The sequence below is a fragment of the Haliotis cracherodii genome, unplaced genomic scaffold (assembly GCF_022045235.1).
Source record: "Haliotis cracherodii isolate W230 unplaced genomic scaffold, xgHalCrac1.p SCAF_12, whole genome shotgun sequence".
Lineage (NCBI taxonomy): Eukaryota > Metazoa > Mollusca > Gastropoda > Lepetellida > Haliotidae > Haliotis > Haliotis cracherodii.
The window spans coordinates 15,797,783-15,812,029 of record NW_027266267.1 but is presented as its reverse complement, the minus strand read 5'-3'; the positions used below and the strand labels follow the sequence as shown (position 1 = coordinate 15,812,029).

The following is a 14,247-nucleotide window of genomic DNA, read 5'->3' as shown; positions in this document are numbered from 1 at the left end:
TTTTTGAATAAGGTCTTGGGATGACAACATTTTCAAGATTCTTAAGGGAGTCACACCAGTTCTGCCACTGAGATAAGTAAGAAGAGGGAAGGGGATCATCCCAACCAGAGGTTGTTGACATTAGTTCCCTAAGCAACAGTTTTCCTTTGATGACAACTGGTGCTGCAAAGCCCACAGGGTCGTAGAGACTGTTTATGGTAGACAATACCCCGCGCCTGGTGAAGGGCTTCCTCTCGGCACCGCCGTGATATTGCTGGAATATTGCTAAAAGCGGCGTAAAACCATATTCACTCACTTCCTCTCGGCACAGACTTGGAAGGTGAATGTGTCTTTGTTAATATCCCAGGATAGGCCAAGGCTTCTTTGAGGTGGAGGAGTGGTTGTGTTGAAGTCTAAGTCCTTGATGTCCTTGGCGAGGTCCTCCACATCAAACGCAGCTGGCACAGTTTGACTGTTGGAGGCTATCTTGTGTAGTCTTATGTTACCCCCATGTTGGAGCGCACTCTGGGTTCTCTGAATCAGATCGATGGCTTTTTCCTCTGTGGGGACGGACAGCAGTCCATCATCAACATAAAAGTCATTCTCCACGAACCGTTTCACATCAACGTCAGCATTTTCCACTGATCGTCTGAGACCATAGGTAGCGACTGCAGGAGAGGGTGAATTCCCAAACACATGAGCAGTCATTCTGTACTCAATCAAGTCTTGGCTTGGATCATTATTTCTGTACCAGAAGAATCTGAGGTAGTCACGATGAGATGGCTTCACCTTGAAGCAGTAAAACATTTGCTCCACATCTGCCGTCACTGCAAAGGATTCTGTTTGGAACCTGAGAAGGATTCCCAACAGATTGTTTGTGAGGTCAGGACCAGTCATTAGGACACTGTTCAGAGAGACGCCATTGTACTTCGCAGATGAATCAAATACCCTCATTGGTCCTGGTTTCTTGGCATTGTAAACACCAAACAAGGGCAAGTACCAACACTCTTGATCCTTTTCCAATGGAGGGGCTATTTCTGCATGTCCCTTGTCTATGACTTTCGCCATGAATGTTGTCATATGTTCTCGCTTTGTTGGATCTTTGCGCATGCTGGAGTCCAATAGTTTTGCTCGATGTATGGCATGGAATTTGTTGCATGGCAGCCTGGCACGATCTTGTCGAAATGGTAGTGGAGCAGTCCAACAGCCATCACTATCCTTTGAGAATTCGGCATCCATAATCCTCAGGAATTGCTTGTCTTCAATAGACAAAGTCTTGTTTTCTGAAAGACACTCTCCCCAAAGTCATTTCTCTCTTTGACTTCAAAATTATTAGGACAGGGCTCCATGATTGTTGTTCGACCATCCCTGAGCATGTGAGTCTTGTTAACTATTACCACATCCGGTTTGTGTACCTGCCCGAGACAGACTTCCCCAATTATTGCCCAGCCAAGGTGCAACTTCTGGGCATACGGTGCATCAGGCAGTCCAATGCACTGATCAAGTACATGATGAGCTGCTAGCAGGTCACGTCCTATGAGTAACAGAATGTCTGCACCTGAATCAATAGGTGGGATGTACTCAGCAATGTCCCTTAAGTGAGGATGATGAATAGCTGTTTCTGGAGTAGGGATCTCCTCTCGCACATTTGGAATCTCATTACACTCTATCAAGGTAGGTAAATGTAATGACGAGGACCCGTCTAAGGCTTGAATGACATATCCTGATGCTCGTCGGCCAGACGTTGTCACACAACCAGCACAAGATGAGAGTGTGTATTCAACTTCATCTCCATCTTCATGAAAATTATCAAAGAACTCACTTTTCGCAAGTGACCGGTTGCTCTGATCATCGATAACAGCATATGAGAATAAGTACTGTTCTGGACATCCTTTTGGAAATACCTTGACTAGCAGAGTCTTGGCACATGACTTGCGGCCAACCAAATTATCACATATCTGTGTGCAAGCTGACATCGTTATTGGCTTCTCTTCATGATGTTACGCCGACAGAGCGGTAATGTTTCTCTCCCCTTCATGCTTCCTCAGCGAAGTCCTGCTGTCTGCAACTTTGGCGGAGGTTTCTCCCTCATTGTTACTGTGCATGGCGGTAGCATGCTGAACACTCCCACAAAAGAAACACTGAATGCTACACTTGCATTCACGCGCAGTGTGAATGATGAATAGCTGTTTCTGGAGTAGGGATCTCCTCTCGCACATTTGGAATCTCATTACACTCTATCAAGGTAGGTAAATGTAATGACGAGGACCCGTCTAAGGCTTGAATGACATATCCTGATGCTCGTCGGCCAGACGTTGTCACACAACCAGCACAAGATGAGAGTGTGTATTCAACTTCATCTCCATCTTCATGAAAATTATCAAAGAACTCACTTTTCGCAAGTGACCGGTTGCTCTGATCATCGATAACAGCATATGAGAATAAGTACTGTTCTGGACATCCTTTTGGAAATACCTTGACTAGCAGAGTCTTGGCACATGACTTGCGGCCAACCAAATTATCACATATCTGTGTGCAAGCTGACATCGTTATTGGCTTCTCTTCATGATGTTACGCCGACAGAGCGGTAATGTTTCTCTCCCCTTCATGCTTCCTCAGCGAAGTCCTGCTGTCTGCAACTTTGGCGGAGGTTTCTCCCTCATTGTTACTGTGCATGGCGGTAGCATGCTGAACACTCCCACAAAAGAAACACTGAATGCTACACTTGCATTCACGCGCAGTGTGCTGAGTAGATTCACAACACTTGAAGCATATTCTATGCTTACCAAGAAAGTCCTTTCTCTCACTCAGAGACAGACGTCGGAACCCCTTACAATAATTAAGAGTATGTCCCTCCGATTTATCGTGGTAGGGACAGAGTCTAACTCGTTCCATAACATTGTCTTTCTCCCCGATGTCAGTTTTCTTTGACAACAGTTTGAAGTTTGGGTTGATATTCAAGGGATGAAATTTCTTTGTGGAATTTGGCGCTGACTGTGAGTCATAAAGAAAGCTTGGATCATTTCGTATTCTAGCCTGTCTGCTTATGAATTCTGAGAACACAGAAAAGGGAGGATAAGCAGCATGATACCATTCCTTGTAGTTGACTGCTTCATTCGTCCATTTCTCTTGAAGAGCTTAGGGAAGCCTGTTCACAATCGGAGTCACGCCCGCTGAAGAGTCATAGTATGCCAGAAGGGCTGAGTACCTCTGATTGTCCTTCACAGACTCAATTTTGGACACAATGTCTGCCAGGTCATAGAGTTTATCATTATCTTTGTTGGAAAGTTTAGGGAAATTAGACAATTTTTTCTTGAGTGCAGACTCCACAAGCTCGGGACTGGCATATCTGTCCCCCCAGTCGTTCCCAGATCTTCTGAAGGCCGCGAAGCGAATTATGAGCATTAGCAGCACGGATACTAGCTGCTTGTCTGGTGGACTCCGGGCCAAGCCACCTGACCAGCAAGTTTATTTTCTCCTGCGGAGACACATTTAGTTCGTACATAATTTGTGTAAAGCTATTCTGCCACACAGCAAAATACTCCGGCTTATCGTTGAATTTACTCAGCCAAGAGAGTAGGAGGTCTTTCCTCATCAAATATTTGGACAGTTCTGAACACAAACCCAGTTGGTTTGTCACATGTCCCAATGCAGGGGGAGCTGTCATGTCTGGGACATAAGGTTCAGCTGCAGGGTTGAGCATACTATTTGGTGGAACAGTACCACGTTGAATTGTCGAGGCCTCTGGTGCATGTACTTGCCTTGGTTGAGTATGGGAGTCGTCACCATGGTTATGGAAGGACTTGAGGTCATGAACTGTGTTGGGATTACTCTGCCCGGCTTTGTGAGGTGTACTCGTATTTACGGGTATGTCTTAGTTCTTGGACACAGTTTCAACCTGGTCAAGTATCCTAGTTTCAAACTCATAAAAGGTTTGTTGGTTTTCCACGAATTTCTGAATTTCTTCGAGCTTCGCCGATGTCTGGGAAGAACGGTCGCCTCGCCTTGATTTCTTGTCAACCTCCAAGACTCCCTGCATAGCTTGTAATTCTGCCTCGACTTCATGTACTTCACGCTGTGAAGTAAGAACTTTCAGATTTACTTCCAGTTCAGCTCGCTGTTTCTCCATCTTTGCTTCCTGTTCAGCGAATTTCAGTCGAATCTTGGCCGCTTCAGCCTTTGCTTTTTGTCTCATGAGAATAGAACTTCCACTCGAATGAAAGCTTTTGCTTCGCACAGAAGCTGATTCTATCCTGTCAGTGTTTGTCAAACTAGTAATTCTAGCATTAATGTCCTTCAGTGCCATCTGCACCTTATTCAAGAGTGAATCTGCAATGTTTTGATGTGTAGCCTGTACTTGTGAACTTTCTTCAGTGCCAGTTCGTTGTAAATATGCAAAGAATTCCAAATATGTTTCCTCATACTTCCCGTATTGACAGTCAATATTTGCACGCACACTGGTTAATTGTCACAAATCATCATGTGTCGAGTGTGAACAAGCACTCTCGGTTTGCCTTGCTAGTTTGGAAAGTTTGTTGACATAATTTTGCACGTTTTCTTGATATAGTTCGTAACCTAGCTCCATTAAACGTCTAGATCCTTTACGTGATTCCATAGTGTAATACTCACGCACAATTCTTAGAAGAATAATGTATCAATGGATCGTACGTCTCGTGGTCATCGGAGCGCTGTGCCTCATATATACGAGAGTTGCGATGAAGGTTTTTTACTATAACGACTTCGAAAAGATGCTTGTATTTGTTTCTTTAATTGTCATAAACCCGTAGTACAAAAAGGGTAAAAAACCTGTACATGTCAGCACTTGAGTAATGGTGATAAGACCTTTGAGTAGGCGTAGAAACCACTGATTTGAAACATATGCTTTTTCCGGAAGTTTGAAAAAAAAGGTAAGAAAAGATAACTCTTATTGACTTAGATAGAAAGAGAAGCGTCCGTAAAATATTGCCTCGTAGGGGGCAAGACACTGGTATCTATACCATTAAACACAGTTTCACCATCTTTATCATGGGGTTTAATACAAGTAACATACCATATTCGACGTAATAAGCGCCACGCTCAAACTCTAACTATAGGTCGCGCATATGTTACCAAACAATAAGGGCTCTATAAAAAAAACATCCCGGTATTTACGGGAGATAGATCTATATACTATCTGTATCTACAGTAGGCTCAGTACAGAATAATGAAACCGAGTGTGTTAGACACGATTTCTTTTAAATCGTATTATACTTTGTGTATCAACATGAACAATAGATAGGCCACAGACGTGAAATATGTTCTTGTATATATATATATATGGTAATAAATAAAGTATCATACAATTTAAAAGAAATATATATATATATGGTAATAAATAAAGTATCATACGATTTAAAAGAAATATATATATATAGGTCCAGTATCATTCGTATTGATAGATTATAGTTCATTTCCTAAATTATTTTCATAATATAATTTTACAAAACTATGGTTTGTTATTTGTCTGTGTACTTTGCAATAGAATTACCAGATCTATGTATCTTATTTTTTTCCAACAACTAGATCTATCTTTACTCAAAAACATTTGTCGGATGCAAAATAACTTTTCAGCGTCTTTGTGTCCAATTTCTTAAAGGCACAGAGCTCTTTGGCCACACAGAAATAAGACTAAGTAAGTTACAACAACAGAATTGACCTTTTAACAATAATCTGACATTGAGAATTCTAAAACTAGAATATGTGACTTCAATAGATTAACATAGGCTTGAAACTGTTGTTCATCCATTGTCAAACTGACATAACTCATTATGCGCCAAGGATTAATGATGTGAAATGGGACAGTGTATCGTTCTGTATTTTTTTTAACATGTTGCGGTGTGGCGATACAATACCACTTTCTAAATGGCAATGTGTGTTCATAGCTTTCGGCTATTGGAGACGTGCCAATTCAGTTCTCAGATTTTCATCTTGTTGAAAACTCGGTGGCTGAGTGGGTTAGATCGCTGACTTTGTGTGCTGGAGATTAGGTGCCTCACTCTGGCTCTGTGGGTCCCGGACGGGAATCAACCCCCCCACAAAAAGTGAGTGAGTGAGTTTGGTTTTACGCTGCTTTTAGCAATATTCCAGCAATATCACGGCGGGGGACATCAGAAATGGGCTTCACACATTGTACCCATGTCGGGATTCGAACCCGGGTCTTCGGCTTGACGAGCGAACGCTTGAACCACTAGGCTACCCGACCGTCCACCCCCCATCCCCTCTAAAAAGGAAAGAGAATCTGTACTTTACTAAGAAAGTGTTATCCCAAATATGACGTTTGTTACGTTTGACCACCTTCTAAATGGCATTGTCACCATTGTGTTTTCAAGAGTTTAATCAGATAATGTCAGTCTATGATTAATCCAGGATTCCATGTAAAGTTCCCTTGACAGGCAATTTTGGAAAATTTGTGTTTTGCTCAAACTGGTCAGCTCTAGACAGATGTGTCGTCTCTTTGTGACATGACCAGATACAAGAAACCAACTTGGCTAACAATGGTTAATGGTATAAGATGTAGAACCCCAGGTCACTAATCAGATTGCTTCCTACAAACCCACTTGTTCCCATCAGCTATGAAAAGCATGTGCCATAAGGAATTTCAGGGTTTCAGGTTCATTCAAATCAGATTTGACTTCATTTCTTTACCACCACAGTTGGGAAAGCTATATCTGAGCAAAATGTAACAGCCATTGAACACAAACGTTCCCTCAATTGGGTGTAGGTGCCACAGCGCTCAGAAACAATGGGATGCAGAAAATATCCACAATATAATAGCACTGCTATATATTTTGCATTTGGATTTCCGTTTACTTTTGTGTTCGAAATATCGAAAAATGGTATTGTCTGAAATCTTCTCACATATGTACAGAGAATTTAGAAGCCCCAATTTGCTGATCAGAAAGTTCACCCACATCACAACACATCCTAATTATGGAGTTTTCCTCATCTCTTCAAATTACATTAGTTTATATAACAGTGTATAAGCTGAGACCAAACAGGTACCAACAGAATCTGGCTTATTCCTAGTAGCAACAGTCACAGACAGTATGTTTGAAATGGTGTCAGGGTCAGAAGTTGTTAGCCTGCTTGAAGATTGTGGTAATTATGATGACATTTGTTGATTTATGTGTCAGTACATCCATAAAACAAGTCATTGAAATAGTGAAAAAATATCAAGGAAACAACCATCCATATCCACAGCAATCCTTCCAATTTCTTAGATTCTTAGATAAGTTTCCTGAAAAAAATAAAAGGTTTGGTTAAAATAGAACCCAACCTTATGCTAAATTGAAGTTGATGCCATGGAAAGGAAATGACAATTTGGGTTTATGAATTTTGCTCTTGAAACAAATACCCTCAGAGTGAGCAAGCGAGTTTGGTCTAACGCCAATCTGAAAAGTATTCCAGTTATATCATTATGTCAGTTTGATGTGGGAGGAAAGCCCAAAGTGATGAATGTCTCACATGTTTACCACTGTGGTGAAACCCATGAGCAACGGTATGGTGTTGACAAACCTAGAATCCTAGAACCTAGAATCATAATTTGGGCCAACGTTTCTGGCATGCCCAAGGGTTCCTCAGACGACTGGCCTACCCGGGCCCTCCTACCCTCAAGAGCCAATACAAAAGACAACTAAACAAGCGCCATACCTCAGAAAAATATTAATTCTCGATACATACGATATTCATCACACTATGATGTAGTCACAACGTCATCTGTGGTTTCCAGGGATACTTGTCTCCATTGGCATTACTGTGCACCAAATCAAAGAATCAAACAAGGGCCACAATTCTGTAAATCATTCATTCTTGATGCTGGTTTTCGAAGTCCCATATGTTTTCCTTTGACGTGTATGTTGGTTGGTTGGTTGGTTGGTTGTGTAACGTCGCACTCAGCTATATTCCAGCTATATGACGGCGGTCTGTAAATAATCGAGTCTGGACCAGACAATCCAGTGATTGATATCATGAGCATCGATCCACGTAATGATGTATGTAAAATATGTCATCCTTGTATCTATAACGGTTTCTGAGAAAATGTGTCCCACTTGAGGGTAGAGTGCACCATGCCTAAAATATAAGGCAAGGACCATAACTCCCTTAATGATGTGTGCAAAATGTCTTTCTTGTACCAATAGTGGTTCCTGAGACACTGTTTAGACTGAAGGATCTGTTTGTAGTTTTCCCAATTTATCATATATATGTTCATGTCTCTAAGCTGTGTCATAAAACCCCGTACTTATAAATATTGTTTTGGTTGGAAGATATAGTGTGCCTCTTGGTTGATTTAATCTTAAACTTATGACTCTAATCTTATACTTAGGATTCGGTTACTACATGTTTACAATTAACTCAGCTCAGTTATCCCAACCATAGTTCCGCCAGAACAACTAAATATTCATACGGCTAAATATTTATTTGTTAGTAAATGAAGATTCAAAGACTGACATTATTTTTTGGGTACCAAATAACATCATATTAATGCTTCAAATATCGTTTATCTTTTATCTTTTTCTCTGTGTATCAATTTCACCTATATGTTTCTTTTTTAGGAGAAAAGGTTGCAGAGCTGCAGTGGTGATTTGCGCCCAACTGTTTGACTAGATATGTCTTACGCCGTTTTAGATTAAATCTTGAAAAATCAACCCCAAACTATAATCCATCAGTGTTCAAAACAAATGTAAATGGACAGTGTCACATCTAAAGAGTGTATGTTTCGTCAAGGATAGTGAGTTTGTGTGTTCTGTAATGGATAGAGTTACTTAGCTTGGCTAAATGCATCATCTCCCGGTCCAGACAAATCCATCTCATGTTACGTTTCTACCGGAATCAATGTAAAATGTATGCATAACCTCCTTTCAATTACATTGTGAAGTAGCAGAAACGTAAGAGAGAACGAAGCATGCAACAGGGATGGTACTAAATAGAAGAATTTGTACCAAATGTGCCACTGTTCAAGGGTCAGTTTAGTTCGTGAAATGATGTCACCGTGGAAAATGTGGAGGAAGAGCAACAGCGGATTTGTTGTTTGACTACAATATGTTGCTAAGTGACCACCCTTATGTAACTTTTCGAAGGATTACCCATTTCTGTGGTCAGTGAGTGACTGAAGTTATTTTTATATATGCTATTTTCATAGCCCTTTGTTTTGGTATTTATTAAATGAAGCCAGAAAAGCATTTTTCTAAGCATTTCCACCAGTACTTTGTTTAACTTCTACATGTATGGGCAACTTTGGGGATTGTTAGACCGTGGGATCCCCACACGAAGTGTCTTAGGGTGTGGTATAGGAAACAGCATTAAAGAGTTCAAGATCTACCATGAAAACAAAGACTACGACTGAATTACAAGCTTTATTGTTACAGGAGGTACAATGATACGTATACATAATCATAATGCAATCAGTACACACAATGGCAGAAAATCAAAGCGGTAGATGAGATTACAATACATACAGGACACAGTATGAAATAGTGAGTGAGTGAGTGAGTGAGTGAGTGGGTGGGTGGGTTGGGTTTAACAACGCTTAGAACAGTTGTAACCTTAGGGGTCGGGTACTATACCCTTCTCCCTTGGTCACTTGTTCTGATCAACCACTCCTTGGTTCTGGGGATGATGTAGCTCTCTCTCAAAATCACAAGTCAGCTTGTTTGCTCAAGTCCTTTTTATTTAAGATGGAATTAATCATAAATATACACATGAGGTCCTCAGTTATTTTCTTGTAGCCTGTATAACTTAAATACAACACATACCTTGATGATGCGTTGAAGAGCCTGATAGCATTTCTGATCAACTCTTAACTCTACTTCTTTTCTGACCCGGAATTCCAATCTATAGAGAGAACCTCTCTGTTCAGCCTTGGGTCTCTGAATCCCCACACCACTCCCGGACAACTCATGAAATACTCTCGATGGTAATTTTATCTCACCCTTCCGAAATAATGTTCCAAGTCATACCGAAATGACCCATACACTCATGTCAACAGAAGCTAATTTCCAATCTCCCAATGACAGATTCAGTTTGTGCTATCAAACTCTTCTTGTCTAAAATAACTCAGTTAACTTTCTAAATTCATCTGTCAATCAAACATAGTTCATGAACCTAGGATGAAAGCCAGATACTATGTCAAAATGGTATTTACCAATTAACCAAGATATCCTTACTCAGATTCCAATCAAGCAATAATTCATACAATATTTGGTCCCTTCAAGACTGATTATCTATACCATCTTTTCATTTGCTCTCTTGTACTTATATAACAAGACCAGATCCTGCTAATTCCCTTTTTCTGATGAGAAGTTGTCACCAACAGCAATAGAATCATTAATCTTTTGACCTCTTGAGCCTAATAGAATTTCATTAACCACATTTTAAGTTAATATTAAAAACACTTTTTCCAAAATACCCTGGTTATACAGTATTTCAGTTGTATTACCGCATGTCAACTTGATGGGGGAGGAAAGTTCGAGGTGAGGCTGGCTTTACATGACAATTTACCGATTTATGCTTATGAATGGTAGTCAAATGTATGTTGGTCGCGTACATCCAATCAGATATGCAGGTCTTGAGGTGGCTTTACATGACAACTTCACAAGTTCACTGATTTAATGTCAATGAACGGGTGTCAAATGTATGTTGTTGCCTCAGATGCTGCTTAGATATTACATGGCTTCTATTAATGTCTGCTTCAAAAGAGCGTCAGCACTTGAGAGAACCCCCCCACACACAAGTTTCTCGCACGTCTAAGTGATAACTCGTCACAGGCCAATCGATAGGAGAATGTCCCTTATGGGACATTGTTGTCTAAAATAGGATATCATAGTATCATGTAAATTATGGACAAAACTTCAAACATTCGAAGTCAATGTTTCGGCATAAGTATACTTAAAATTGTCTCAGATTTTATAATCTTAAAATGAAAATAAGCGCTAACTTGATTCTCATTGACAATAGCTACTGAAAATAATGTAAATACTCTGTACATCTACAGGTGGCTTATAGGATGAAATGTTTTTATATTTACTCATATTTGTAAATTTGATTATGACAAATCATGGAAGACATAAATCACACTATCAAGGGTACCTGGGCACCGTTCCACAAAGAAATGATATTATATACTCATCAACACCTTCACAGATAACCATGGAAAACAAGCATCAGAGAGGTAGTAGTTTCAGCAAGTTCTCATTTTATCATATGTAATTATTTCCACAGCTAAGAGTATAAAAAATGTGAAGCTTGGAAAATAAATTTTGTATCTACCGTATTCAACGTAATAAGCGCCCCGCTCTAATAAGCGCCCACGGCGACATTTGTTGATATATTGGCCAGTGAACAATCCCAATTAGCACCCCTTCCGATTGATCAATGTACACAAGACTTATTTATTCGTGTATAATACGCACTCGTGTGTTATATGCACCCTTAATTATGGGCAATTAAATTCTGGAAAAATATATCTGTTGTATATAAACATTTCGTGTATGTTGGTTGGTTGGTTGGTTGGTTGTGTAACGTCGCACTCAGCTATATTCCAGCTATATGACGGCGGTCTGTAAATAATCGAGTCTGGACCAGACAAGCCAGTGATTGATATCATGAGCATCGATCCACGTAATGATGTATGTAAAATATGTCATCCTTGTATCTATAACGGTTTCTGAGAAAATGTGTCCCACTTGAGGGTAGAGTGCACCATGCCTAAAATATAAGGCAAGGACCATAACTCCCTTAATGATGTGTGCAAAATGTCTTTCTTGTACCAATAGTGGTTCCTGAGACACTGTTTAGACTGAAGGATCTGTTTGTAGTTTTCCCAATTTATCATATATATGTTCATGTCTCTAAGCTGTGTCATAAAACCCCGTACTTATAAATATTGTTTTGGTTGGAAGATATAGTGTGCCTCTTGGTTGATTTAATCTTAAACTTATGACTCTAATCTTATACTTAGGATTCGGTTACTACATGTTTACAATTAACTCAGCTCAGTTATCCCAACCATAGTTCCGCCAGAACAACTAAATATTCATACGGCTAAATATTTATTTGTTAGTAAATGAAGATTCAAAGACTGACATTATTTTTTGGGTACCAAATAACATCATATTAATGCTTCAAATATCGTTTATCTTTTATCTTTTTCTCTGTGTATCAATTTCACCTATATGTTTCTTTTTTAGGAGAAAAGGTTGCAGAGCTGCAGTGGTGATTTGCGCCCAACTGTTTGACTAGATATGTCTTACGCCGTTTTAGATTAAATCTTGAAAAATCAACCCCAAACTATAATCCATCAGTGTTCAAAACAAATGTAAATGGACAGTGTCACATCTAAAGAGTGTATGTTTCGTCAAGGATAGTGAGTTTGTGTGTTCTGTAATGGATAGAGTTACTTAGCTTGGCTAAATGCATCATCTCCCGGTCCAGACAAATCCATCTCATGTTACGTTTCTACCGGAATCAATGTAAAATGTATGCATAACCTCCTTTCAATTACATTGTGAAGTAGCAGAAACGTAAGAGAGAACGAAGCATGCAACAGGGATGGTACTAAATAGAAGAATTTGTACCAAATGTGCCACTGTTCAAGGGTCAGTTTAGTTCGTGAAATGATGTCACCGTGGAAAATGTGGAGGAAGAGCAACAGCGGATTTGTTGTTTGACTACAATATGTTGCTAAGTGACCACCCTTATGTAACTTTTCGAAGGATTACCCATTTCTGTGGTCAGTGAGTGACTGAAGTTATTTTTATATATGCTATTTTCATAGCCCTTTGTTTTGGTATTTATTAAATGAAGCCAGAAAAGCATTTTTCTAAGCATTTCCACCAGTACTTTGTTTAACTTCTACATGTATGGGCAACTTTGGGGATTGTTAGACCGTGGGATCCCCACACGAAGTGTCTTAGGGTGTGGTATAGGAAACAGCATTAAAGAGTTCAAGATCTACCATGAAAACAAAGACTACGACTGAATTACAAGCTTTATTGTTACAGGAGGTACAATGATACGTATACATAATCATAATGCAATCAGTACACACAATGGCAGAAAATCAAAGCGGTAGATGAGATTACAATACATACAGGACACAGTATGAAATAGTGAGTGGGTGAGTGAGTGAGTGAGTGGGTGGGTGGGTTGGGTTTAACAACGCTTAGAACAGTTGTAACCTTAGGGGTCGGGTACTATACCCTTCTCCCTTGGTCACTTGTTCTGATCAACCACTCCTTGGTTCTGGGGATGATGTAGCTCTCTCTCAAAATCACAAGTCAGCTTGTTTGCTCAAGTCCTTTTTATTTAAGATGGAATTAATCATAAATATACACATGAGGTCCTCAGTTATTTTCTTGTAGCCTGTATAACTTAAATACAACACATACCTTGATGATGCGTTGAAGAGCCTGATAGCATTTCTGATCAACTCTTAACTCTACTTCTTTTCTGACCCGGAATTCCAATCTATAGAGAGAACCTCTCTGTTCAGCCTTGGGTCTCTGAATCCCCACACCACTCCCGGACAACTCATGAAATACTCTCGATGGTAATTTTATCTCACCCTTCCGAAATAATGTTCCAAGTCATACCGAAATGACCCATACACTCATGTCAACAGAAGCTAATTTCCAATCTCCCAATGACAGATTCAGTTTGTGCTATCAAACTCTTCTTGTCTAAAATAACTCAGTTAACTTTCTAAATTCATCTGTCAATCAAACATAGTTCATGAACCTAGGATGAAAGCCAGATACTATGTCAAAATGGTATTTACCAATTAACCAAGATATCCTTACTCAGATTCCAATCAAGCAATAATTCATACAATATTTGGTCCCTTCAAGACTGATTATCTATACCATCTTTTCATTTGCTCTCTTGTACTTATATAACAAGACCAGATCCTGCTAATTCCCTTTTTCTGATGAGAAGTTGTCACCAACAGCAATAGAATCATTAATCTTTTGACCTCTTGAGCCTAATAGAATTTCATTAACCACATTTTAAGTTAATATTAAAAACACTTTTTCCAAAATACCCTGGTTATACAGTATTTCAGTTGTATTACCGCATGTCAACTTGATGGGGGAGGAAAGTTCGAGGTGAGGCTGGCTTTACATGACAATTTACCGATTTATGCTTATGAATGGTAGTCAAATGTATGTTGGTCGCGTACATCCAATCAGATATGCAGGTCTTGAGGTGGCTTTACATGACAACTTCACAAGT

The 14,247-nt window shown here is 39.7% G+C and overlaps 1 protein-coding gene across 1 annotated transcript; it reads right to left on the bottom strand.

Annotated features, from left to right (window-relative positions):
* Positions 1-291: 291 nt before the first annotated feature.
* On the bottom strand, positions 292-1,218 carry LOC139457086 (uncharacterized). Its single transcript, XM_071238528.1, has one exon. It carries the CDS (start codon positions 1,216-1,218, stop codon positions 292-294), a length of 927 nt encoding a protein of 308 aa, XP_071094629.1.
* Positions 1,219-14,247: the final 13,029 nt, after the last annotated feature.

Bases quoted from the DNA above. Each gene is read 5' to 3' on its own strand.
- LOC139457086 (XM_071238528.1), bottom strand. From the start codon at position 1,218: ATGGATGCCGAATTCTCAAAGGATAGTGATGGCTGTTGGACTGCTCCA.